A 26,968-nucleotide genomic window follows, 5' to 3' on the forward strand; every position below is an offset into this window, starting at 1 on the left:
GTCCCACGAAGGGGTCTGGAGAGACCCTGGGATGCTGGGGGCAATGCTGGTCTGTGCCTATTTCTGGGCTGAGAAGCCACGGATGGTGTTTTTTTTTTTTTCTTTTTTTAAGGGTTTATTTATGTATTTGAAAGTTGCATTTAGAGTCTTCGGTCTGCTGGTTTACTCCACAGATGGATGCAATGGCCAGGGCTGGGCCAGGCTGAAGCCAGGAGCCAGGAGCTTCTTCCAGGTCTCCCACATTAGTGGCAGGGGCACAGGCACTTGGGCCATCCTTTGCCACTTTTCCCAGGCCTTTAGCAGGGAGCTGGATTGGAAGTGGAGCAGCCGGGACACGAACCGGTGCCCACATGGGATGCCGATGTTGCAGGAGGCGGCTTTACCTGCTGTGCCACAGCACCAGCCCCAGATAGTGAGTTCTTAGGAGTAGCTCTAAGAGAAGAAATGTCTGAAATAGGGCCTTTGTGGAGTTAACGACAAGGTGTGGGTTGCACTGCGCTGTGGGAGGAGGACCTGCTGGAATCTGGGCAGCAAAGTACTGGAACTGTGGCCGGGCGGCGGGACTGCACGTGCCCACTGCACACCCAGTGTGGCCGGTTAGCGGAACTCCACGTGCCCACCGCACAGCCTGTGTGGCCGGCTGCCCAGGCCAGGGCCACCTGTGACGTTTTTAACTGGGACAGGATACACATGACATCAAGTGTGTCACCAAAACAACCTTTGACAATTTCTTCATCTGAAAGGCAGAGAGGGAAACAGAGAGACCTTTCATCCTCTGGTTCACTCCCCAAATGCCCATCACAGCCAGGGCCGGGTGGGGTCAAAGCCAGGACCCCAGAACTGCGTCTGAGTCTCCCCCTTGGGCCATCAGTGCTGCCCCCCTGGGTGCACATGCGCGGGAGCTGGAATTGGAAGTGGACTCGGTGCTTGAACCCAGGCACTCCGACAGGGAGGTGGGCATTCCTAGTGGCAGCGGCGGCGGCGGCTGCTGCTGCTGCTGCTGCTGCTTCTTCTGCTGCTGCTGCTGCTGCTGCTGCTTCTTCTTCTTCTTCTTCTTCTTCTTCTTCTTCTTCTTCTAAGATTTATTCATTTGTTTGAGAGGCAGAGTTACACACACACACACACACTCATACTCACACTCACACACACAGAGAGAGAGAGAGAGAGAGAGAGAGAGAGAGAGAGCTTTCATCCGTTGGTTCACTCCCCAAATGATAGCAATGCCCAGAGTTGAGCCATCTTCCTCCGCTTTCCCAGGCCATAGCAGAGAGCTGGTTTAGAAGAGGAGCAGCCGGGACATAAACCAGTACCCATATGGGATTCTGGCACCGTAGGCGGAGGCTTAACCTGCTACGCCACAGCGCCGGCCCCTCAAGTAGCATCTTAGCTACTAGGCCAAATGCCCAGCCCACAAATAGATTATTAAACTATTGAAGATGGTTATTTATTAAGGGTTTATTTATTTGTATTCATCTACTTGAAAGAGAGAGAGAGAGAGAGAGAGAGAGAGAGAGAGAGAGAGAGATCGATCTTCCACCTGCTGGTTCACTCCCCAAATGTCCACAGCAGCCAGGAGTGGGCCAGTTGAACCCAGCAGCCTGGAGCTCCATCCCGGTCTCCCCGGTGGGTGGCGAAAGCCCATCATTCGCTGCTTCCCAGGATGCATTAGCAGGAAGCCGGATGAGAAGCAGAGGTGCCAACACTCCAACGGCTCAACTCGCCGCACCACACACCTGCCCCGGGGGTAGATTTTGAGAAGTGTTGGGCCCATAGATGTACAGCCTGGTGTGCACACACAGAGCACGCCCAGCGTTCTAGAAGCTCCCTCTGTGTGCTCCACCTGTCTTGCCTTCTCCAGGAGGGGTGAGCGCTGCCGGATGCGGGATCTACGGGGGTGGAGCCCCAGCTTGTGCTCCGCCTCTCCTGCCTGTCATTCTTCTGCACACCAACCCACACGCCCATGTGTTCCTGGCTCCTTCCAGGCCTGGAAGTGTGAAAGGTTAAGCGTGGTGCTGCTGTGTGTGCCCGCCCTTCCCCCAGTGAGCAGGGCGGAGGCTGTGGGCTCGGGGTGCTGTCCAGGGCGTCTTTGTGTCTCCCCGGCACTCGGGTGCAGTGCCTGTCGCACAGATGGCTTCAGTAACTGTTGGCCGCGCAGGCCCAGACTGGGCATCTTGTCACTGGGTCCTTTCATCTGGCCCTTGGCTTGCTCCGGGCCTCCTCTGGAAATCCAGCTGCCCTCACAGCCCCCGTCTGCGTTTACTGGGTGGCTGCGCGTGTCCAGTGCCAGGAAGGGAAAGCGAGCTCAGGGCAGCCACCATCTCTCTGTGCCAAGAGCAGACTCATCCACGGGGACTGGAGCGGCCGGGGCAGGGCTGCAGACGGCGTGACTCATGGTGTCTGCGCCCATGCGGGGAAAAGGCTCCGGCATGCTCAGAAAAAGCCCATGGCGGCTGAGCAGCCTGCCCGCCGCCCCTCCCAGCCACGCAGGACTCCCTGCCTCTGGGTCACCTGATCAGCTTCAGCAGGAGGGGGGGAAGGGGGCAGAGAGATGGAGGGAGAGAGAGGCAGAGGGAGAGAGGCAGAGAGGCAGAGGGGGAGAGGGAGAGAGGCAGAGAGGGGGAGGGAGGAGAGGGGGGAGATGGGGAGAGAGGAGAGAGGAGAAGGGGGGAGGGAGAGAGAGAAAGGGAGAGGGGAGGGAAGTGGGGGAGGGGGGAGAGGGAGGCAAAGGGGCAGAGGGGCAGAGAGAGAGATAGGGAGAGAGAGGGAAAGAGGGAGAGAGTCTTTTGTTCTGCCGCCCTCTACCCCTGAGTGTAGGGCGCTGCCGCAGGCCGAGACCCAGGTCTCTGCAGCATCGGATTTCTGAGCAGTGGGCAGTGTGGTGGTGCGGCGGGCAGCGGGGGGCGGCGGGCAGCGGGCGGCGGGCAGCCATTTGCACTCAGAGCTGTTGACTTTGTGCTCTGTGGGACAGCAGAGATGTTCCTTTGCTTACTCTGGGTCCCTGCATCTTGCTGATCACACACGTGCTCAGTCACACACACACATACACACAATCGCAGCCACACACAGCCACATACAACACAACCACACACACACACAACCGCCCAGCTACCCACACAATCACAGCCATGCACACAGCCACACACCACACTATCACACACACACATACACAATCACAGCCATGCACACAACCACACAGTCACAAAATCAGTCACACACACATCTACATACAATCACATAGCCACACAACCATACACACATATACACACAATCACAACCACAGCCACACACAGCCACATACAACACAACCACACACACACAACCGCCCAGCTACCCACACATTCACAGCCATGCACACAGTCACACACACACACAATCACACAGTCACACATATGTGCAGCGCAAATTCCCAGCCCAGACAAGGGTGCGCACCAGCTGGGAAGGGTTTCTCCTTCCAGGAGGTGAGAGTTTGCTTCCTGGAAAGATCAGCAGTGGTGAAGTCACAGGGCGAGCCACACTGCTGGGAACGGCAGGAAGCCGGAGCTCGCCTGCTTCAGTGGCAGCCCCAGGGCCCACACCGGCACCCCCAGAACTGCTCAGGGGAACCCTCTGGGCGCTGACTTGGGGGGTGGCCCTGTCACCTGCGCCCCCTGGAGACCTGTGTGCTGGTGAAGTCCAGGCTCCTGTCGGCACGCCCCACGCCTTCATGGTGTCTCTGCACCCACCCCGCTTCTCCCCCCTGGATCCCGGGACCTTCCCTCCTCCCGAGGAGGCTCTGGCCCAGGTGGGAGATCCAAGGCTCAGCTGTCCCCCCCCCACCCGCGACTCAGTGCCCTGTGGACACCTGTCTACTCTCCAGGTGTTCATTTTATTCTTTGACAACGTGAGTCCTGACACACCTCTCCTGGCTGGGCGCCTCTTCATCTCCATGACGCGACAGCAGGGTCCTGTCACCCCCCAGGACAGCTCCCAGGCCCCACCCTGCTCTGCCCCAATCGGGACACAGCCTGGCATGCGTCTTCTCTCCCCCTGCCTACCCGACAGCCAGGCCCCTCCTACTCCCGAACACTGGGAGTCCTGCGTCAGCCCCTCCTCTCTGTGGCTAATGTTCGGATCGGTCTGTGCTGGCAGCCCTGGCTCTGCCCGAGCTGTTGGCCCGGAGATCAAGTCCCGGGCCTGGCTGCTCCGAGCTCAGGGTATGGGGACAGCTGCTGAAGGGGTCAGAGAGTGAGGACGGCGGCCTGCCCGGTGCCAACCAAGCTGCTTTCTGATGCGTCCCTCACTGTCCTTTAACTCGAGGGTCCCAGGGCCCCACTGCCCCTGGTCCAACCCCACAGAGAGAGATCTTTGGATTCTACAGAGTCAGAAGCCAAGGCTGGAAGTGCTTCGTGGGCCGAGGGCGGAATCTGGGCTCTGCAGCCGCCGAGCTCGGGCTGGAGCGAAGAGGTGGCTCTTGGAGGGGCTGCCCAGGCCCACAGGCAGAGGCCAGCTGATGAATGAACTGTTCCCGGCAGGGCGGGGCTGCGGGGGTGCTCTGTCGGCTAAGGAAACTGTGTTTGCATTTCAGTAGGAGCCGTGTGGGAGTGGGTCTTCAGCCTAGCCTGCAGGGGCCTGCCTCCCACACTGCAGTGCTGGGTTCACCTGGCCCGGGCTCCGGACTCCAGCTTCCTGCCAATGCAGACCCCGGGATGCGGGGGGGGGGGGGGGGGGGGGGCTTCAGGAATTGGGGTTCCTGTCATGTATGTGGGAGACCTGGTTCCAGCCCAGCCCGACCACTGAGGCATTTAGGGAATGGATTAGTGGATGCCAGTGCAATGTCTCTCTCCTCTCTCTGCCTCTCAAATAAATCCATTATTGTGGCCATTTAAAAATAAATACATTAATAAAAAGGTATGCATAGACAAATCTCTCGGTTGCTTCTGCCCAGGAATGAGCCATGTGAGGTTTAACCTGTATCTGTTCACTTTTCCTCCCGGCTCAAACTAACAGGAGCATCTATCTCCCGCTCTGTGCTCTCGGAACGCTAACGGGCTGGCTGCTGCCGGTCAGAGTATTTCATCTGAACAGTCCTGCGCTGCTTGGCCATCTCTCTCTCTCTGTCACTCTGCCTTTCAAATAAATACAATAAACTTTTTTTTTTTTTAAATAAAGGCCCGGAGATTGTGATCGCGAGCGACTCCACAATGCACCTGCATCCCTCATGGCCTGGATCCTGCCGATCCTGGCAGACAGCTCCACCTGCGGGGGCCTCCTTAGAATGCCAGACTCACCCTCCTGCAGCTGGTTGTCTCACCCATCCTCTGCCATTTTGTGATCCTTGGTTCCTAATGCTCGCCAGACAGAGCCCGAGGCCCAGGCGGGAGACAGAAAGGAGACGCCGGTGCGACCTTTCTCCTTCATCTGGCCTCTGCTGCTGGCTGCTATTGCATTAGTGCACTGTGGCTGACCCGGGGGCCGCACCTGCTGCTTCCCCTGGGTGTCTTACAATCTCCAGCCTGGAGAAAAGAGGGTCCCTGCCAGACGGAGCCGGTGAGTTAAGAACTGGAACCCAGGGGGCTGCCTTTGGCTCTGTAAGCACCAGCGACTCTGCATAGAGCCCGCTTCCTTCCCACCTGCCACCTAGTGGCCTCCAGCAGAATTACAGCCTCCTGTTGAGGGCGGGGCGGAATGAGAGGATCTTGTTCCCCCGTGCTTTCTTATCTGATGGTCTGGGGGCACTAGCTCTGGAAAGCACCTTAGACATCCAAGCCACTCTTCTCGATTTACAGCTAAGGAAACAGAGGCCTAGAATAGAGGCATCAAGCTAATTAGTGCTGGAGCCAGGAGTGTAGTCTCAGGCCCCGGCCCTCCGCGTCCTGCCATTCTCTCAGCCACTAATCTGCGTTTGCTTTCTGTCCATCGTGCAGGTCCCAGGTATTGTGCACAGAAGGTACAGACCCTGTTGCTACCCTTGGAGCTTCCTGAGCCGGAAGCTGGGCCCACTGAAAAGGCCATTCCGTAAAATGTCAACATGACTTCTACCAGGGAGGGCCTCCCTAAGGAATGGCGTGGGGGCTCCTTCAGGCAGGTAAGTGGGGGGCAGGGGCAGGCATGGAGGCATGTGCGTGCACGAGGAATGAGATGCATGGCGAGTGCAAGAGGTGGGTTCTGGCCGCGGCAGAGTTGAGTGTTGTCTGTGTGTGAAGTCAGGAGGTGAGGGACGAGGCACAGACATGCAGGAAACAGGTGCTGGGTGAGGGGCCTTGTATGGCCTGCAAAGGCCAAAGGTCACTGCGGGACATTTAGTGATAATGAGGACGTAGGGTGCTTAGATTCATCAGTTGGATAAGTCTCTCTGGCAACAGTGAGCAAGACAGATTGGAAGCCAGGGGAACAAGACGCGAGAAAACCATGTGAACGCCATGTCAGCAGTCTAGCCAAAGATGGACAAGGTCTCGGCCAGGAAGGCAACAGAACAGGGAGGGAGGATGGGAGGAGGGAGCGTGGGAGATGTGAGTAGGCAGTGCTGTTCGCAGCAATGCAGGAGATTCCTCACGCTGGGTCTGCGGTGTGGAGTGAGTGGTGGTGCTGTGTGTGTGTGATGGGAGCCCCGGCCCACTCCCCCACCTCTGTAGCTGAGTCATGCTGACTCATGAGATGTCACATGGAATCCCTGTGGGAGCTCTGGGAGGGTGGTGCGAGGCCCGATGGACAGGAGGCGGGGTTCTAGCCCCATCAGAAGGAACCGCTGAGCCCCCTGGGTGGGAAGAACCCAATCTGCCACCGTGGCTGTTGTGTCAGCCTGGGTGGTGGGTGACCAAGGCTGACACTAGCGGATCAAGTCCATCCTCTGTCTGCCCAAGAGGGATTTTACAGCTTCAAGGGAAAGGTGTGTAGGAAGACACAATGCATGGATTTCCAACTTTTTTTTTTTTGCACCAAAACAAGCATTTTGCTTTTTAAATTCCATTTTCCCACGAAGTCCTTGAAGTGCTCTTGGAGTTGCTTAATTCGTCTCCTGGGGGAGCAACTCCGCCGCCAGTCCTCCTCCTGCCCTCTGCGGCCTCTTCCCTGGAGCGCCCTGTCCTCCATCTTCCAGTCGCTCCCCCGGAGGGCCCAGGCCAGCTGAGCCCCTGCCCGTGAGTCACTGCACCCCTGGGTCTCTGCTGTGTTCCCATGGCTCGGATGGCCAGGCCCACTGCCCGGGTCAGGCTGTGGGCGCCCACTTGGCTCACGTCTGCACCTCACTCAGCCAGAGCCACGGGGCCAGTGCCACGATGAGGATTCATCCCATTCTTCAGCTCTTCCCTGTAGGCTCGCCCTGCGGCCAGAGGTGAGGCAGAGGTGACAAGGGAGCAGCAGTACAACCGATGGCGTGCGCTGCCCATCTAGATGGCCGACGGCACAGAGTGAACAGGGCTCCGGGCAGAAGTGTGGACAGGTGTTGTTGCCCATCCTGCGTGACTACACCAGTTCTGCTGCTGTTTGGAGAAAAGGATACAGGTGGAGAATCCTTGGCCACATGTCAGGTACCTGAGGCCTTATGCCACTGCTCTGCCACACCTGTAGTGGCACTTGAGCTGGGACTGCTTCTTGCTGAGTGTGTACGTGGCTGAGTCTTGGCCGGTGAATTAAATAGAGATCCATGCAGGGCGCCCCCCCCCCCCGGGCCCCTGAGGGTGGCGCCACTTTCCGCCCCCCTCCCCAGGAGGCTCTGTTGTTGCCGTTTAGCTTGCTGGGCTCGGGAGCAGTTTGAGCGGCCTTCTTTTGGCTCTCCCTACTATGACCCCTCCTTGGCACTGGCCACAGACCCACTGCCGTGCTGTGCCAACTTCTGTCTGTCCATCCCAGTTACACACTCAGGGACCTGCGGGGAGACGGAGGGTGGCTCTTCAGGGCCCCAGGGGACCCGGTGGCCAGGATTCCATTGACTGCTCAGCCCCAGGACGCGTGGATTCCCTTTCTAGGAGGTGGCCATGATGACAGCTCACGCCCCCGGATCTCACCGCCCCCTCCAACCCTAACAATGCCCAAGTCTTCCTCTTTCCCGATGTTCTGCTACCTACGTGCCAATCATTTCTTTTGGGGGAGTCCAGGACATTACTACGACCATGAAGGTGCAGGGGACCAGGCCACCTCTTCCATTAGCAGGGTTCCAGGGCTGGGGACTGAGCGAGGGGTCAGTGGCTCATTCCCTGAGTTGTCCTGCGTAGACCAACACGGCTGGCCTTGGTACTGAGGCCTCCACCAGCCTCTGGACGCGGGCTTTCGTCCAACAGCATTTCCAGCGGGCAGACCCAGGCCTTTTCCGGAGAGGGATGGAGGCAAGGCAGCTCCTCTGGAAACACCATCCCGGTAAGGAGCAAGATGCCTGAGGGCGTGGGAGACGCAGCGGGGCACAGGTGGGGCAGGTGATTTCCGCAGGAGGAGGGGCATCCTGCCCTGAAACAGAACAGGTGGGAATGGGAGGGACCGGTTCAGGAGCCGGCGGGCTGGGGCGGCAAACCCGGCAGCCTGGGCTTCCTCTGTAGCGTCAGAAGTAGGTCCTCCGCTGACCTTGAGTCTGGGAACGAGGGGGCTCGGGGAGAGGAGTGAGAAGGGGGCTGGCCAGGGCAGAGCCCCCCATCTGCTGGGTCATGGGTTTTGCTCTTGGGGCTCAGACACCAGGTGTGTGTGTGGGGGGGTGCAGGTTGCAGCGTGTGTTTGGGGCGATGGCGGGGAGGACAGAAAGGCGATAGGGCGCTGTCTTACAGCCCTCTAGGGTTGTTAGAGATAAGCTCTCCAGCCTAGAAGTCAGGTTTGCTGTCCTAGGAGCTGAGCAAGAGGAGAGTGTGAAAAGGCGTCCAGGTCCCTGGTCAACATCCTTCTTCCGCCCGGCTTCTCATCCCACCGTCGCCGCTGCAGGCTCCAAGCGCGGGGCCCTTGAATTCGGCAAGGTGGGTGCTGCCTCCTTTCGCGTGCCCCTGGGCCACCTTCCTCTGTGGCTTCCCTGCCTGCTGTTTTGTCAGGGACTCTATGTCCACTTTCCATCTCCCCAGATGTGGCAGAATCGCTTGCCCCATGAGAGAGCTCTTCCCATTCCTGCGTGGCCATGGGATCATCCGAGAGTACTTGAAAAAGCTAATGGGCGCTGGGGTGCAGTAGGGTAATCATCCGCCTGGAGCGGTGGCATCCCACAGGGGCGCCTGTTCGAGACCGGGCTGCTCCTCTTCTGATCCAGCTCTCTGCTATAGCCTGGGAAAGCAGTGGAAGATGGCCCAAGTGTTTGGGCCCCTGCACCTGCATGGGAGCCCCGGCCCCGCCCCGGCCCCGCCCACGCCCCGCCTCACAGCGAAGGCGCGCTCGCTCGGGCTCTCGGCGCTCGCTTGCTCGGGTCTGGCTGGGCTGGCGGCCGCGGCGGGCGGCGCTGAGGGCGACGGCGGCTCCGGGCGGCGCGGGCGGCGCGGGCGGCATGGAGGGGCCGCCGGCCGCCGCCGAAGTGTCCCTGCACAACTTCAGCGCGAGGCTGTGGGAGCAGCTCGTCCACTTCCACGTCATGCGGCTGACGGACTCGCTGTTCCTGTGGGTGGGCGCCGCGCCCCACTTGCGCAACCTCGCCGTGGCCATGTGCAGCCGCTTTGTGAGTGGGGCCGGGGGCAGGGGGCCGGGGGCCGGGGGCAGGGGGCCGGGGACGCTCTAGGGGCCGGGCTGGGCCGGGGGCAGGGGGGCGCTCCAGGGGCCGGGGCCGGGGGCCGGGGACGCTCTAGGGGCCGGGCTGGGCCGGGGGCAGGGGGGCGCTCCGGGGGCCGGGGGCCGGGGGCCGGGGACGCTCTAGGGGCCGGGCTGGGCCGGGGGCAGGGGGGCGCTCCGGGGGCCGGGGGCCGGGGGCCGGGGACGCTCTAGGGGCCGGGCTGGGCCGGGGGCAGGGGGGCGCTCCAGGGGCCGGGGCAGGGGGCGCTCCAGGGGCCGGGCCGGGGGCAGGGGGCGCTCCAGGGGCCGGGGCTGGGGGCAGGGGGCGTTCCAGGGCCCGGGGCTTCCTGGGCCTGCGCCCCGCCCGCCTTGCCCGGCGTCCGGGATCTCTCCTGGGCCCCACGCGCGCGCCGGCCGCAGCCCCCGACTGTGCTGCCCGTGCCCGCGTTGTCTCCTCGTGTCCTCGGCGCGCCCCTTCCTGCCCCTGAGGGCCCGGGGCGACCCCTCCTCAGGTGCTCGGGAGGACACAGGCCCGCGCGGCGGGCTCAGCCCCTCTGCCCGCTCCCCCGGGGCTGCCTGGACTGGTTTCCCAGGCCCCCCCCCCCCCCCCCCCCCCGCACATGGTCGCGGTGGCCGGGGCCGGCCCAGGCTGAAGCCAGGCGTCCAGAGCTTCTCCTGGTCTCCCACGTGGGTGCAGGGGCCAAGCACCTGGGCCACCCTCCACTGCCCTCCCGGGCCCATCAGCAGGGAGCTGGACCGGAAGTGGAGCAGCCGGGACTTAAACTGGCACGAGGGGTGTGGGCAGTGCTCGCCCTGGGGCCAGCCCCTCTGTTTCCCTAGGGACAGCAGTCGTGTTGGGTGGGGCAGCCGGCACCAGGTAGGCTGTGACTGCTTCCAGGACCCCGTTTCCACACCGGCTCTGGGGCCTGAGTCCCAGCCAGCGGGGCCAGGCCTTCACCTTAGGTTGCTGGGGGAGCGCAGCCTAACGCACGCTGTGTCCCCATGGCCAGCTTCCTACGGCAGCACCGCGATAGCCGGCAGACTGACGCCGGACACGCGGGCCCTCTCGAGAGACCAACTCGGAGCCGGACAGAGACTGCCTAGGGACCGCCAGGCCCTGTTGCTGCTAATGTCACTCCTGGCCCCCTGGCCCCTGCAGCACTGGCTTCCAGGCTGTGTTAGGCGACTGGTGTGCCCAGTGTGCTCCCGTCACAGCCCCGTGTCCCGTGCTGGTCTGGATGCCCGGGTGTGCTCCCGTCACAGCCCCGTGTCCCGTGCTGGTCTGGATGCCCGGGTGTGCTCCCGTCACAGCCCCGTGTCCCGTGCTGGCCTGGATGCCCGGGTGTGCTCCCGTCACAGCCCCGTGTCCCGTGTCCCGTGCTGGCCTGGATGCCCAGTGTGCTCCCGTCACAGCCCTGTGTCCCATGCTGGCTTGGGTGCCCGGGTGTGCTCCCGTCACAGCTCCGTGTCCCATGTCCCGTGCTGGTCTGGATGCCCGGGTGTGCTCCCGTCACAGCCCCGTGTCCCGTGTCCTGTGCTGGTCTGGATGCCCGGGTGTGCTCCCGTCACAGCCCCGTGTCCCGTGTCCCGTGCTGGCCTGGATGCCCGGGTGTGCTCCCGTCACAGCCCCGTGTCCCGTGTCCCGTGCTGGCCTGGATGCCCGGGTGTGCTCCCGTCACAGCCCCGTGTCCCGTGTCCCATGCTGGCTTGGGTGCCCGGGTGTGCTCCCGTCACAGCCCCGTGTCCCGTGTCCCGTGCTGGCCTGGATGCCCGGGTGTGCTCCCGTCACAGCCCCGTGTCCCGTGTCCCGTGCTGGCCTGGATGCCCGGGTGTGCTCCCGTCACAGCCCCGTGTCCCGTGTCCCGTGCTGGCCTGGATGCCCGGGTGTGCTCCCGTCACAGCCCCGTGTCCCGTGTCCCGTGCTGGCCTGGATGCCCAGTGTGCTCCCGTCACAGCCCCGTGTCCCGTGTCCTGTGCTGGCCTGGATGCCCAGTGTGCTCCCGTCACAGCCCCGTGTCCCGTGCTGGCCTGGATGCCCGGGTGTGCTCCCGTCACAGCCCCGTGTCCCGTGTCCCGTGCTGGCCTGGATGCCCGGGTGTGCTCCCGTCACAGCCCCGTGTCCCGTGTCCCGTGCTGGCCTGGATGCCCGGGTGTGCTCCCGTCACAGTCCCGTGTCCCCGTGTCCCGTGCTGGCCTGGATGCCCGGGTGTGCTCCCGTCACAGCCCCGTGTCCCGTGTCCCGTGTCCCGTGCTGGCCTGGATGCCCGGGTGTGCTCCCGTCACAGCCCCGTGTCCCGTGTCCCGTGCTGGCCTGGATGCCCGGGTGTGCTCCCGTCACAGCCCCGTGTCCCGTGCTGGCCTGGATGCCCGGGTGTGCTCCCGTCACAGCCCCGTGTCCCGTGTCCCATGCTGGCTTGGGTGCCCGGGTGTGCTCCCATCATAGACCCGTGTCCTGTGCTGGTCTGGCATGCTCCCTTAGCAGTTCCGTGTTCTGTGCTGGTGAGGAGATTGTGTGTTCTGTGACTGTATCCCTAGCACCTGACTGCTCATTTGTCCTAGCTCGGCGAGGCCCCTCGGGGAGGAGCCAGTTGAAGCCTGCTGGGGCTCCCGAGAGGCTGAGCCCCCAGTTGTGCCTGGGAGCAGTTAGGGCAGCCCTGGAAGGTGACAGCCTCTGGATTGGGACTTGGGGTGTTCCCATGCAGGGGTCCCTGCCCTCTCCCTGGGCACTTGTTTGTCGGTGAGTCCTGAGAGGTGGCCTGTGGCCGAGGCCGTTCCAGGTTTCCTTTCCTGGGAGGGAAGAGGAGTCCTGGGGTGACTGGGGGCGGCGGTGTGTTTGCTGCCACGTCACTTTTTTACTTACTTTATTGAGAGGGAGACTTGCAGAGGTGAGAAGGAGAGACAGAGGTTTCCATCCACTGGTTCACTCCCCAAATGGCCACACAGCCGGAGCTGGGCCGATCCGAAGCCAGGAGTCAGGCATTTCTTCCAGGTCTCCCACACGAGTGCAGGGGCCCAAGGACTTGGGCCATCTTCCACTGCTTTCCCAGGCCACAGCAGAGAGCCGGATAGAAGTGGACCAGCCGGGATTAGAACCGGCGCCCATATGGGATACGAGTGCTGTGTGGAGGATTAACTTACTGTATCACAGCGCCAGCCCACCACCTTGCTTTTATCTTCTGGACATAAGGCTTCCGTTCTAGACAGTGGTAAGGGCTGGGGGGCTGCATGGGGACCAGAATGCACGTGGGTCAGGCCAGGAACACCGTCCGCCCCTGCACACAGCAGTGAGCAAGCGGGCAAGCTCCCGCCGTGGGCTGCTTTGGTGGCCTGAGCTCGTGGCTGTCCGTTCCCAGCGTGGAGCGTCTTCTCAGCTGGGGGTCTCCCTCCTCCAGGGTCAGGCAGGAAAAGGGCCGGTGTCGGGTAGCTGATCTGTCAGAAGTTCCCTCTAGGGCCAGAGCTGGCTGTGGAAATGGGGCCAGGATGTAGTGGAAGGAAGGAAACCCAGGGCTCCTGTGGAGCAGGGTTGGAGTCAGCCTCTGTTTACTTTGCAACAAAGCTCTGTTGGAACCTGGCCATGGCTGTTGATGCAGGGAGACCCTAGCAGGCTTGTTTATTTGGAAGGCAGAGTTGCAGAGGGAGAGAAAGTCTTCCATCTGCTGGTTCACTCCCTAGATGACCGCACTGGCTGGAGCTGCAGCCATCGGGAGCCAGGAGCTTCCGGGTCCTCCACACAGGTGCAGGGCCCAAGGATTTGGGCCATCTTCAGCTGCTTTCCCAGGCCATAGCAGAGAGCTGGATCAGAAGTGGAGCAGCTGGGACTCGAACTGGTGCCCATATGGGATGCGGGCACTGCAGGTGGTGGCTTTACCCGCTACGCCACAGCACCAGCCCATCCTAGCCGCTCTTGCGTGTTGCTGACAGGTGTAGCAGTTGTAATGGAGCCCCAGTGGCCCATAAACCTGAACTACATACTATGTAGCCCTTCCCAGAAAAAGGGTGCCAGTGTATTGTGGAGGGATGGCACCCCCGGATCGGGGAGGGCCTCTTCCTTTCCCCTCCCCAAATCTGCACTTGTGTGACCAGCCCATGGGAAATGGAGACAACAGGCCATCGCTGGCCTGCTGTGGCCAGAGTAGGGGCTTGGCGTCCAGAGGGGCTGCACGGCTAGATGACGCCCACCAGCTGGGAGCTGGGCCCTGCCTGCTCATGGGATCCAGGCCTCCTATTGTGGCCTTTGCAGTGGCGGGTGAAGCCATCTGGACCTGTGTCTGCCGGGAGACCGAGTCCCAGTGTGACTCTGGTAGTAAACTACTAGGGGGGTAGTGAGGTGGGTTTTACACTACGTTTTTGGTGGGGGAAAGGCCGCCTGGTAAGGTGGAGTTTCTTTCCGGAGGTTTTGCTGTGAATACTACTAGCCTGCAGTTAAAGGTTGAACTTGGCCTTTGCCAACAGCAGGTGCACTGAGATCACACTTACAGCTTTTCCATTTAAAAATGCAGCAAGTGCTTTCTCTTCTTTTTCCTTTTGAACGAACCTCATTCTGTGTTGTGGCAGAGATTGTGCACGCCGAGGAGATGAGGAGCAGTCTGTGCTCTGCCGGACTGTAGACCTCAGTCAACTGTCTCCACCGGGGCAGTGGGCCTTGGGCGGCAGAGACTGTCCCTCTGAAACCCTCTACCAGGAGGGTGCTCCTGGACGGCAGAGACTGTCCCTCTAAAACCCTCTACCAGGAGGGTGCTCCTGGACGGCAGAGACCGTGCCTCTGAAACCCTCTACCAGGAGGGTGCTCCTGGACGGCAGAGACCGTGCCTCTGAAACCCTCTACCAGGAGGGTGCTCCTGGACGGCAGAGACCGTGCCTCTGAAACCCTCTACCAGGAGGGTGCTCCTGGACGGCAGAGACCGTGCCTCTGAAACCCTCTACCAGGAGGGTGCTCCTGGACGGCAGAGACCGTGCCTCTGAAACCCTCTACCAGGAGGGTGCTCCTGGACGGCAGAGACCGTGCCTCTGAAACCCTCTACCAGGAGGGTGCTCCTGGACGGCAGAGACCGTCCCTCTGAAACCCTCTACCAGGAGGGTGCTCCTGGACGGCAGAGACCGTCCCTCTGAAACCCTCTACCAGGAGGGTGCTCCTGGACGGCAGAGACCGTCCCTCTGAAACCCTCTACCAGGAGGGTGCTCCTGGACGGCAGAGACCGTCCCTCTGAAACCCTCTACCAGGAGGGTGCTCCTGGACGGCAGAGACCGTCCCTCTGAAACCCTCTACCAGGAGGGTGCTCCTGGACGGCAGAGACCGTGCCTCTGAAACCCTCTACCAGGAGGGTGCTCCTGGACGGCAGAGACCGTGCCTCTGAAACCCTCTACCAGGAGGGTGCTCCTGGACGGCAGAGACCGTCCCTCTGAAACCCTCTACCAGGAGGGTGCTCCTGGACGGCAGAGACTGTCCCTCTGAAACCCTCTACCAGGAGGGTGCTCCTGGCGGGCTGCTGTGCGGTGAGGTTAGTTAATGGGTGTTCTCCTGGTCAGTGAGGATTAGTTAACGGTGTCCTGGTCAGCGAGGGTTAGTTAACGGTGTCCTGGTCAGGAGGGTTAGTTAATGGTGTCCTGCTCAGGAGGGTTAGTTAACGGGTGTTGTGGTCAGCGAGGGTTAGTTAATGGTGTCCTGGTCAGGAGGGTTAGTTAACGGGTGTTGTGGTCAGTGAGGGTTAGTTAATGGGTGTTCTCCTGGTCAGTGAGGATTAGTTAATGGGTGTTCTGGTCAGCGAGGGTTAGTTAACGGTGTCCTGGTCAGGAGGGTTAGTTAATGGTGTCCTGCTCAGGAGGGTTAGTTAACGGGTGTTGTGGTCAGCGAGGGTTAGTTAATGGTGTCCTGGTCAGGAGGGTTAGTTAACGGGTGTTGTGGTCAGTGAGGGTTAGTTAATGGGTGTTCTCCTGGTCAGTGAGGATTAGTTAATGGGTGTTCTGGTCAGCGAGGGTTAGTTAACGGTGTCCTGGTCAGGAGGGTTAGTTAATGGTGTCCTGCTCAGGAGGGTTAGTTAACGGGTGTTGTGGTCAGCGAGGGTTAGTTAATGGTGTCCTGGTCAGGAGGGTTAGTTAACGGGTGTTGTGGTCAGTGAGGGTTAGTTAATGGGTGTTCTCCTGGTCAGTGAGGGTTAGTTAACAGGTGTTCTGGTCAGCGAGGGTTAGTTAATGGTGTCCTGGTCAGGAGGGTTAGTTAACGGGTGTCCTGGTCAGCGAGGCCTTTGAGTGGCGAGGGAGGTTGCCCCCAGATCCCAGAAGAGCTGTGTGTGTTGATGGAAACTTCCGTCTTCCTGCCGCTTCCCTGCCACGGTCGGAGACGAGGTTGACCACGCGTGGGTAGAAGCTTTGTTTTTGCCGTTTGGCTGCTGGTGCTTAGAGTCCCAGGGCACTGCTTGGCTGCCAGGAGCCCAGAGGGGCCGTGAGGGGACTGTGTGTGTGTGTGTGTGCACGTGCGTGTGGACTGGCTGCCCTGCCTCTGATGCGCCCTCCCCTTGCTGTGGCCCCGTGACCTTGTTGGCGTCCTTGACTGTTGCCCTTGGGTGTGCTCTGGCATCTCCAACGCCAGAACAAGCCCTGTGTGGAGTCAGTGCTGGAACTCACAGCACCGTGGATTTATTTTTTTTTTAAGATTTTATTTACTTATTTGAAAGAGTTACACAGAGAGGAGAGGCAGACAGAGAGGTCTTCCATCCGCTGTTTCACTCCCCAGTCGGCTGCAAAGGCTGGAGCTGCGCCAAGCCGAAGCCAGGAGAGTCCTCTGATTCCACACGGGTGCAGGGGCCCAAGGACTTGGGCCATCTTCTGCTTTCCCAGGCCATAGCAGAGAGCTGGACCGGAAGTGGAGCAGCCGGGACCCCATCTGGCACCGGTGTGAGATGCCGGCACTGCAGGTGGCGGCTTTACCCGCTATGCCACAGTGCCGGCCCCAAGCACTCTGGTTCTGCACCGACCTCCTGGGCGGGAGGTGGGCAGCCCTCCGTCCCCAAGGACTGAGGGTGTCCTTTCATAGCCCTCCACGGCCGCCCTCTAGCGTCCCTGAAGTCGTGGAGGGGTGGGTGCCGCTCGCTGGTCAGACGCTGCAGTGTGCTCTGTCTGTCTTGTAGGACTCCATCCCTGTGTCCACGTCACTCCTTGGAGATGCTTCTGACACCACCTCCGCCGGCCTCGCCCAGCGCCTAGGTACGTACCCACGCTGGTGCTGCGCGGCCAGCCCGGTGGGCTCCCCTCCATCCACGGGGTCTTCGCTTCAGAAGTAGCGCAGTTGCCTCCTTGCTCCTGGAAGCAGAACCCTCTCCTTTTAGGGGCACGTCTGTGTGTACCTGCCGAGACTGGGGACCAGCGCCCAGGGGCTGTGTCACCGGCTGCGGGGCTGCTTGTGCTCCCTCCTGCAGTGTCACTGCTTCCTCTCTTAGGGGAGAGTGCGTGATGCCCACAGTGCCCTGCGGACATCACCGGGATTTGGTGGAGCCCGTGGAGCAGGTGTCGCCGTGTGCAGGAGGACGGTCCTTCAGAGAGTGGCGGGGGGCCCCTCCCACACCCCAGACACACTTCCTCTAAGTACTTGGGTAGCTCAGGTGAGGGTGGCATGTTCTCCGTGGCCAGCGTGCACGGGCTGCCCCGTGGCCACCAGCAGGAAGGCAGCTCCTGTCTCCTCCAGGCTGCACGTTCCCAGCCTTCCCAGTCACTTCTGGATCGGGTCCCAGCTGAGGGTGTGCGGGGCAGGAGACCAGCCCCCTGGTTTGGAAGAGCTCGTCCTTACGTCGGGTTGGGCTGTACAGAGAGAATCCTGTCAGTCTGACGGGCCGAGCGGCTGTCTGGTCACTCTGAGCGCATTGTACCTGAGCAGCACACAGCTGAGGAGGGGCATGGGAGGCAGGGTAGGGGGTGCCACTGGGCGGGGCTTCCAGACCACCACACCCACTCTGTGCAGCCTGCAGCCAGACTGACTAGTGACTGATTTTGGTAACTTATTTTTTTAATTTTATTTACTTGCAAGGCAGTTAAACAGAAGGACAGAAAGGAGAGAGTGCGCACGTGCTAGGTCTTCCATCTGCTGGTTCACTCCCCAAGTGGCTGCAATAGCCAGGGCTGGCCCAGGTTGAAGCCAGGAGCTTCATCCAGGTCTCCCATGGGTGTGCAGTGGACCAAGCACTCGGGCCATCTTATGCTGCTTTCCCAGGCACCTTAGCAGGGAGCTGGATTGAAAGTAGAGCAGCCGGGACCGGAACCAGTGCCCATGTGGGAGCTGGCGTGGCTTTACCTGCTGGCCACAATGCTGGCCCAGCCCGGCCACTCTTGATATGGGGTGGGGGTGTCTTAACTGCTCAGCTAAGTGCCCACTCCTTGGTAAATTTATCAGGAGGTCGTTTCCGATTTACTGAAAAGTTGTGAAAAGGATAACAACTCTCGCTGAGCCTTTGCCCTATTCCCCAGTTATCCTCCTGTGTTCACATCACTGTTTTTCTGAACCACTTGGGTCAGTTAAACAGAGCCCCTCTGCTTCTGAGAGCTGCACTGTGTTAGCCCGTGAGGGCTGACAGGTGTCGAAGGATGTGTCCACACCCCCTGGGAGGAAGTGCTCCTGTTAGACCCAGCTGGCAGAGCACCATGGCAGGCCCTGGTGGAGGGGTGCTGGGAGCTTGTCTGGGATGCCTCGAATGGGAAGTGTTATTGCAGTAGTGTGAATCAGGCTCAGGAGTGTGAGCTGGACGCCGCTGTCGGCCGTCGTGCACAGCAGGGCTCCTCGGTGGCTGGGGGAGTCCGTGGTGAGATGTGGTCGCTGGCGGCGTGTGCTGCTGGCATCCCCAAAGGGACTGGTCTCATGTGCAAGCCCCCGGGGCAGCAGGGGGCTGCCCAGCATTCTGTACTGTGCTGGGACTGGGAAGGGAGCGTCTCGTGTGGAAGGGAGCATCAAGTGGCGAAGGGGCTGGCCCGCAGGTTCTGAGCGGCCCTGGAAGCGTGCGGGCTTTGGTGTGGCTGAGGGGACCCCGTCCTGTTGTGGTCTGGAGGGCTGGGCAGGGTCTGGATGGTGCTGGCAGACACTGCTCTGCTCCCTAGAAGACGCTTCGTGGCAGTAAGAGCAGTGAGACTCCCCCTGCCCCGGGTGGGGTGGGGGAGGGCACGTCCCATCATGAGGAGGGGCAGGCTGGCAGGGGTGAGTGACGCGGCAGGTCTGTGTCCTGTCTCACTTGCTCTTTTCAGATCACCCTTTCAGATCGCCTCAGGCACCAGGAAATGATGTGATGGGGCAGCACCGAGGGGGCAGGCTGAGCAGTCACTGCTGGGCACAGGGCACCAGGCAGTGTGGGGGAGGCTTGGCTGTGGGTGCCGAGTGCCTGCTCCTGTCCAGTTGTTTGTCTTCCTTTAGAAAAGAGAATTCTCGAAGCCGCCCGAGGCAGCGGCTGGCTCATCCTCTGTCACTTGGTCCAGTACGGAGGGCCCCTTCTAGTCCTAAAAGTCAGACACGTGGCCCTGTGCAGCTGGGGGACCACACCTCTGAGGTGTGTCCTGCCCTGACTTGCAGGTGAGGACCTGGAGCCCTCAGATGTTTCCAGAGTGTAGTGGGCTCGGTCCCTGTCTCCCAGAGCTGCACTGCCTCCTGCAGGTAGGAGGGCGGCCCCCCAAAGGACAGACGGAGCTGTGGCCTGGATGAATCTGGCCGTGTGTGTTCTACGCCGGCCTTGGAAGCCCCGTGCACCCTGGCCTCGCCTCACCACCTGTTTGCTCTGGGTGACAGGTGTCTCCCTCCCCCACCACTGAGGGAGTCAGTCTAACGCGTCAGCCTTGCTGGCCACTTGATTTCAGGATGCTGTTTTGTCTTTCAAATTCTAGGCATGTGACTCTAATTTTTGCATTTGGACCAACTAGAAAGGGACTTCCATATCAAAATCATGTGTGTGCACACATGTAACATGTGTGTATATTTAATAATATACATGTGACTGCAAAGAACTGCAGGCTAACCCCTGGGAGGGGTGGACCAGAAGGAGAACGTTGATATTTAAATACGTTAATGTCTTTTTTTTTTAAATAACTTTACCACCGAAAACCTCCTTGTAGACAGAGGTTCTCGCACATGTTTGGGGGTCCCCTGGCTGGCTTAGCAGGTTACTGGCCTGAAACCCCGACTTCCTGGTCTGGAGGTCTGGAGAGGGTCTGAGAACGTGCGTCTAACAGGTTCCTGGCGCGGTTGCTGCTCTGGGAGCATCCCCGAGCCACTGCTCGCCACGCCAGGAGGGGCCGCGTGTCCGCAGCACCTCTCCGGAGATCGGGAAACACAGAACTTTGTTTTCTAACTCGTGTCTCTTCCCAGCCATTTCTCGGCCACAGGCAGGGTGAGGAATGTGGAGCCTGCAGGGTTTCAGTCATGGCTGTCAGTGTGTTTTCTCCTTTTAGCCAGGAAGACGAACAAACAGGTGTTTGTCAGCTATAACCTTCAAAACACAGACAGTAACTTCGCGTTACTTGTAGAAAACAGGATCAAGGAAGAAATGGACGCTTTTCCCGAGAAGTTCTAGCTGAACGCAGAAGTGAGAATCTGTAACTCTGGACAGTCTGCTTTAAATAAATGGAGCCAGTCTCACGTCACCGGGTTGTGTTCACACGTTTCCTTCTCCTCACCAGTGTGTGGGCCAAACAGCTTACGTTGCCTGGCCCGGGGCCGGAGGGAAGCAAGATGGCGGTAAACATGTTCCCATGTGACTGCTCCGCGACAAAAGGGTTTGTGGAAATGGGATTTTGTTGGGATTGAAGGGCATGGTCTAATCCAAGGAGGTAAATAATTCCCAGTGAAGCATAAATGTGCTGAGGCTTCGTCTGCCTTAGGAGTTGGTACTTTACCTCTTGGCCATTTCTGCTCGGCCCGCCCTCTGCGGTCCTGTCTTCTTGCTGTGTTCTCCCTAAACCCTTCCCCTTGGCGTGTCCAGCTGTGTTCTCCCCAAACCCTTCCCCTTGGCGTGTCCAGCTGTGTTCTCCCCAAACCCTTCCCCTTGGCGTGTCCAGCTGTGTTCTCCCCAAACCCTTCCCCTTGGCGTGTCCAGCTGTGTTCTCCCCAAACCCTTCCCCTTGGCGTGTCCAGCTGTGTTCTCCCCAAACCCTTCCCCTTGGCGTGTCCAGCTGTGTTCTCCCCAAACCCTTCCCCTTGGCGTGTCCAGCTGTGTTCTCCCCAAACCCTTCCCCTTGGCGTGTCCAGCTGTGTTCTCCCTAAACTGTTCCCCTGGCCCTTTTTTTTTTTTTTGGCTGTGTTCTCCCTATATTCTTCCCTCTGGCATGTCTTGTGTTCTCTTTTGGGCCTGTGTGAGCCCCACTGGACACTGTATTTGTGGTCCTGGGGAAGTCTAACTTCTCTGGGCTGTCTCCTGTAAAATGGGACTAATTCTCAACTTGCTGGGTTGTTGTTAGGATTAAGTATTTAGAAATGCTCTGGAAACTAAAGTACATGGTGATTAGTTGTCAGTTACGGTTTTAGCTTCTCTATTTTCAAGGATTGAAATACTTGAGTTTTTTCTTATCTTTCTTTGCCCCTTCTTTTCCTTCAAGTCCTTGCTTTGGTCATTTCTTAGCTTTTTTTCTTAAAAACTTATTTGAAAGGCAGAGTGACGGGAGTAGGGGAGAGATGGAGACCTTCCATCTGCTGGTTCACTTTCCAAGTGGCTGGGCTAGGCCAAAGCCAGGAGCTCAGTCCAGGTCTCCCGCGTGGGTGGCAGGAACTCCAGGGCTGTAGCCATCATCTGCTGCCTCTCGGGTGCGTTAGCAGGAAGTTGGATTGGCAGCAGAGCAGTGGGACTTGAACCAGCGCCGACATGGGATGCAGGGGCCTCACACTGCGCCACAGTGCCTCTGGTCCTTAGCTGCCTTCCTCCTACCACACCCTGGACCCTTCCCCCAGGGACTCAGGTGGTCTCGGAGCCGCCATGGGCTTCTCTGATCAGGCAAGGCTGAGGACCACCAGCTGAGAGGGCCCCTTGTGTTACTGGGAGTGGATGCTCAGCGGCCAAGGTCGTGATGGGCAAGTGCTTGTGGAGACGCCAGCCAGGACGTGGGTGCGGGGTTCCCGATGCTGACTGCGAGGCCCATGCCAGTGAAATCCTGTTGGGGAGTGTGGCGGGCACCTCTGTGGGAACAGAATAGTAAGTGACCACAGAATCAGGGCTGAGGAGTTTGGTATAAATACTTTATTAAAGAAATAGTTTTTTGTTAAAAAATACTACATTAGAGAGTTTGGGCTGTCAGTCTTCCCTCCAGAGTCACAGTGTGAGACGCCCATTCCTTGGCCTCCAGGAGCCCTCAGGCCATGGTTAGCAGGCCACGAGCAGAGAGAGTCCTCTTCCATTCACTGACCCGGGTGGTCTGGGGATGCCCTGGTGCGCAGTCTGATCCGACCTCTGCCCGAGTCCCCTTGAAGACCAGGACTCTGAGCAGAGAGAGGCCCCCACCATCCCCGCCGGGGCGAGGAAGGCCGCGTACACAGGCGGGGGAAGCAGTGACGCCGCGAGGGCAGAACCACGGAGCGCGTTTGTTCCTCGGCCTCGGCGGTGCGAGATGCCCGTCATCAGACACCATCAGGTGAGGTAGGGAAGACATTCCAGAGGAAATCTGTTACTGGCAACGCTTTTATTTCTGTACACGCACATACAAAGTTTCCCCAAGGTACAACAGCGACACCATGCAGACACACATGGCTGTGGACGACAGCCCAGAAACGCAGGGTAAGCTTGTGCTATGTACGGGCACCGCCCGCGGAGTCCCCATCAACAAGACAGCAACACGGCTCTTACACTGGACCCTCCCCCAGGCAGGGTGCAGAGGGCCGAGGGCGGGAAGCGGCCCCACCCCGACGCACATACTGTGCGTCCGTGAGGCGGTGTCCTTGGAAACACGCGTGGAAGCGAGGGCCTCCCCAGGCCGGGCGGTGTGACGATCACAGGACTCGCCCAACGGCACTTCCAGCTCTGGGGCTTCTTGTTTGGCTGTGGGCAGAGCAGCGCGGGAGGGCAGCGCCCCGGCTAAGGCTGTTGTGCATGTACTCACGCTCTGTCTCTCTGGCCAAACCAGCTTCCCCCGCCCTGTTCTCCAGGTGCAGGAGATGATGCTACTAGGAAACATGAACTTTGCCTTCTGTCTTGGGCGCTAACAGTTGGAGCATTGACGGGTTACTATTGACATCTGGAAACGAACAAAACAAAGACGTGTCCAGCTCTGTCTCGGGTTCACGTGAGTGCATAACTTCTATAGGAAGGGGATCGCAGCTCCCCGACAGGCTGGCAGGGGCTGTGGCGGGAGCACAGCGGGGAGTCCGTACCTCCCCATGTCCCCTGGGGTGGGGTAGGGGCCTGAGAAGTGTCCTCACCGAGGACGACACAGGACCGAGGAGCTCAAGTGCGGCAGATGTGCCCGCGGGTGGGGGTGGGGTGCTGGAGCCAGGTGCGCCCGGCGTGCGTCGGGCCTGGGTGCACCTGCTGCCTCCTGGGGCTCTGCCCACGGTGGGGCTGTCACACTTTGGTTGCATATGGTAAAGGTGTTACTCAAGAGCTTCAGGTGTGCCCCCAAGCTGCGGCAGCAGTGGAATGGGAGCTTGGCCGCAGCCCAGGGCTGCCCTGGAGCGGACCTCTGGGGCCCTCCAGCACAGCAGCCCCCTCCGCTCCGCCAGGCTTTGTTGCCGAGAGCCAAGTTCCCCAGCCCCAGCCGGCCCTGTCCTGGAGGCTGATCGATTTGCACGGTCGTTGTTGGGCCAGTGTTCTTGTCAGGGTGAGATGAGAAGCATATAGATGCCACACCTTGTCCTCGCCTTCCTGGGGACTGCTGGCACCACGACCACTCCCACGCCTTTCTTAAAGGCCCTGTGACCAGGGTGAGGCTGCTCGTGACTTCTGTGACGTAGCGCTTCTGTAGTATTGCAGGGTGTCCTCAGAGGACAGTGAGTGCAGGTGCACACCTGTCCAGGTGTAGGCCCAGCAGCACCTTGGCTCCTGGCCTGGCCACTGCGTCTGTCCTGTCCTTAGAGGTTTGCTGCCAGGTGACGACGTAGCACGTACCCTAAAAAAGGTAAAGATCTCCTAGGTTTGGCACGTGAAGGCTGTGCAGGTCTAAAGGTGAATGAGGACATCGAAACGTGGAACACAAGCGACTTAGGGGAGGAGACTCGGGGAGGTGAAGGTGAGCTGGACCTGGAACAGGGAGTGGGCGACTGGCCAGGCACTCGCGGGCCTCTGCAGCCCCCGGCACTGCCTGACCGCATGGCCATGTGCTGGCAGCACAAGGCTGCACGGCCCCTCACCCACTCGGTGTCTTCCGAGGCGGAAGATTCCTGCTGCTGGATTTACCAGACGTGACGGAGAGGTGGGCACGTGGCAAGCTACAAGGAGAGAAAGCCAACCCCTCGCTGGCCCTCAGAGCGCCAGCAGCCCTCGGCTGGAAGCCGCATGAAGGCCTGCAGAGGCCGGAGCCCACGCCTTCCTGGCAGAGCACGGCCCCTGCAAAGAAGTGCCTTGCGCAGGGACGAGGTGGATGGCTCTGGGCAGAAGGCAGGCTGTCCGGAAGAGCTGGTGCCTGAGACTCTGCGGGTGCAGCCTGGGCCCGGGAGGCGGGGCTGGCAGAGGCCTGGGCGTCCACGTCTCCTCCCGAGGCGCCAAGAGGGGCCTGTCACTTCGCTGTCCGGGACGAAACGAGGACCCCATGTAGCCCCTGCGAGCAGGGCTGGGCTGGGCGAGTTATTGCTTTCTCCAGAGTCCTCTTGCTGCTCCCGAGAGGCCAGGGGTCACCAGGACTCGCGCCTGCTGAGCCCCCAGCTGTGCTAAGCAAGTGAAAAGCAGCAACGGACGAGGGCAGGCGCGCCAGGGAGCCCCTGGTGCAGGTGCTGCGGGCCCCGGCGCGAGGTCGGCGCGTGCCAGCATCCAGACCGGATCGCTGTGGTGTGTGCTGGCTCCGGGAGGCTGCCCTCCCTGCTGTGCTCGGCTGTGGTTGCCTTTTCCAGTTAGTTTCCTGTTGTTTGGTTCAGAAAGGAGCCACATCTTCAAGTAGTGCTGACAAGACAGACGTGACGGCGAAGAAGGGCACTTCTCTCCTGGGCTCACTGACGCTGGGAGGGAGTTTTACAAAAACGAATGCGGCGCAGACCTCCGTGGGGCTGCCTTTGGGGTCCTCAGCCAAGCAGCCCTGGCGCCACCAGTTAGCGGTTTCTGGTGAGATGTCTGATCGTCTCCCAGAGAGCTTCCGGCTCAACTACAAGAGGGGGTGCGCCGGGGAGAGATGGAGCTGCTTCCCCAGGCAGGGGCGACGGAAACTCCGGCCTCAGCGGACAGCTGCAGCCGCCACGGAGCCCTGACTCGGGTACAGGTCGCTCTGAATTGCAGTCCTGGAAACACTCCACGGGAGGGTCACGACTGTCCACGGGCGGGCGAGAAGCCGGAGGGGAGCGGCCGCTGCGTTGGTCACTCAGCACTGTGTGCCTTGGAGTGGCCAGAGGTGGGGAGGAGGGTCCGGGTTTCTGATCAGAGAAAGAATAAAGTGCTTCTTCGTAAAAATGACCAAAATAAATACAAACGTTTAATGGCAGAAAAGAAGTCTTCGAAGGGTTGTTTCCTCCGGGGACTTGCGGAAAGACAGGATTCCCCACACCAGTTAAGTCTCCCGATGGGGCAGCAGCCGACGGCCCCGGCCTGTGACCCTCTCCCCCACCCCTCAGCTCCCCCATGGGGACAGTGGGGCGCCCGCTACATGGACTTCATGCCGTTGGCCGTGGCGCCCTCGGGCAGCCCGTCGCCCACCGCCGCTGCGTCGTGGAGGCCCGAGTAGTCCTTGAGCTCGGCGCTGGTGAGCAGCAGCGGCTGCTCGCCCTTCCTGGGCGGCAGCAGGGGCTGCCGCGTGTAGCGCTCGCCGTCGCAGATGTTCTCGGGCAGGGTCTGGCCCCTGCTCTCGGGCAGCAGCAGGATGCAGGTGATACAGATGACCGTGCAGCAGGCGAAGATGATGTGGTGCAGGAAGTAGCCTTTCTGGTTGTGCAGCTCGATGATGGGCGCCGTCAGCATGCCGAAGCCCGCGCTGGCCAGCACCAGCCCCAGCCCGCCGCACCTGCGGGGGAGGCAGAGCGCACGGCGTTAGTGGCGGGGGCAGGCCCAGCTGCTTGGAGACCCTCAGTGGTCCCGAGGCAGCAGGGCTGGCCTGATGGGATCACAGGCAAGTTGAGGTTCGGGCACCACGCATGGGGCCCACAGGGCCTCCCAAGCCACCTGCCCCTCAGCTGCTGGACTGATAAAGCTGTGAAGGAACTCTAGAACGCTGGCCTCTAGCGGTTTACAAGGACAAAGTGTTACCAACCATGCTGTTCTCCAAGGCCGGCTCCTCATTTAAAGAAGGGGGTGGGGGTGGGGGAGGCTAAAGGGATTAGAGAGGATGTGAAAGACAACACACCAGAGGGGCTTTCTCCATCACAGCTGCGGACTGCAAGGTAGTTCAAAAGGCAACGCTTCAGGGCCTGCGCTGTGGCTTAGTGGGTAAAACTGCTACCTGCAGTGCCGGCAGCGCATACCGGCGCCGGTTCGAGTCCCGGCTGCTCCACTTCCGATCCAGCTCTCTGCTGTGGCCTGGGAAAACAGTGGAAGATGGCCCAAGTCCTTGGGCCCCTGCACCTGCGTGGGAGACCCAGAGAAGGCTCCTGGCTCCAGATCGGTGCAGCTCTGGCCGTTGTGGCCAACTGGGGAGTGAACTAGCAGATGGAAGACCTCTCTTCCCTCTCCCCTCTCTGTGTATCTGACTTTCAAATCTTAAGACAAAAAAAAAAAAAAAAAATAGCTTCCCTTACTGCACGTTCATGTCGCATGTATTCCCTGAAAGCACTCTGCACTCCCCCACGGGAACTGTCCCCTCTCTGGGGACTGTGCCTGGAGGGCCCCAGAGACGAGACCTGCCACCAGCACACAGGAACTCGCTGGGGCTCTGACTCTTAGCTGTAACTGCTCTACTAAAACGTGAACCTCGAAGTGCATTACCGGGGGCACGGCGCTCTGTGGCTCCTGAGGAAGCAGGCACCAGGCCTCCGGAGGCTGGCTGAGTCCCAGCCGCCGGGGGTGCCGTCTCCGGGATGGGGTGCAGAGTGGCCTGCTTAGCCCCAGAGCAGCGGGCAGAGCCCACAGGGATGCAGCTGGTTTAAGGAGAACTTTCTAACGCAGCGTACACGACGTCCCGTGTGAGCAGGCTGGGTCCCTGCAGGAGGCAGCTCCTGTCGATGGCCCCTAACCCACACAACTGTCCTACGAGGTACAAGTTCCAACGCAACGTCAAACCACCACCAACCCGAAAATGCCTA

General features: G+C 60.4%; 2 protein-coding genes across 3 annotated transcripts in view; one reads left to right on the forward strand and one right to left on the reverse strand.

Annotated features, from left to right (window-relative positions):
- Positions 1-9,394: 9,394 nt before the first annotated feature.
- Positions 9,395-25,212, forward strand: PSMG4 (proteasome assembly chaperone 4). Of its 2 annotated transcripts, none has more exons than XM_062184068.1 (3): positions 9,395-9,595; positions 16,770-16,845; positions 22,742-25,212. In XM_062184068.1, exons 1-3 carry the CDS (start codon positions 9,428-9,430, stop codon positions 22,825-22,827), a joined length of 330 nt encoding a protein of 109 aa, XP_062040052.1. In that variant the 5' UTR covers positions 9,395-9,427; the 3' UTR covers positions 22,828-25,212. The 2 variants fall into 2 exon arrangements, with proteins under 2 accessions (XP_062040052.1, XP_062040041.1); XM_062184057.1 differs by lacking the exon at positions 22,742-25,212 and adding an exon at positions 20,062-20,253.
- SLC22A23 (solute carrier family 22 member 23) overlaps positions 25,185-26,968 on the reverse strand; it is a 170,289-nt gene continuing 168,505 nt past the window's right edge. Inside the window, exon 10 of the mRNA XM_062184039.1 lies at positions 25,185-25,734. Within this exon, the coding sequence (XP_062040023.1) occupies positions 25,377-25,734 (358 nt within the window). The 3' untranslated portion in view covers positions 25,185-25,376. The remainder of the gene's footprint in view (positions 25,735-26,968) is intronic.

This window comes from Lepus europaeus, chromosome 3 (assembly GCF_033115175.1).
Source record: "Lepus europaeus isolate LE1 chromosome 3, mLepTim1.pri, whole genome shotgun sequence".
NCBI lineage: Eukaryota > Metazoa > Chordata > Mammalia > Lagomorpha > Leporidae > Lepus > Lepus europaeus.

Bases quoted from the DNA above. Each gene is read 5' to 3' on its own strand.
- PSMG4 (XM_062184057.1), top strand. From the start codon at position 9,428: ATGGAGGGGCCGCCGGCCGCCGCCGAAGTGTCCCTGCACAACTTCAGC. The intron at 9,596-16,769 runs GTGAGTGGGGCC...TCTGTCTTGTAG, and splicing joins TGGCCATGTGCAGCCGCTTT to GACTCCATCCCTGTGTCCAC. The intron at 16,846-20,061 runs GTACGTACCCAC...TTCTCCTTTTAG, and splicing joins CGGCCTCGCCCAGCGCCTAG to CCAGGAAGACGAACAAACAG.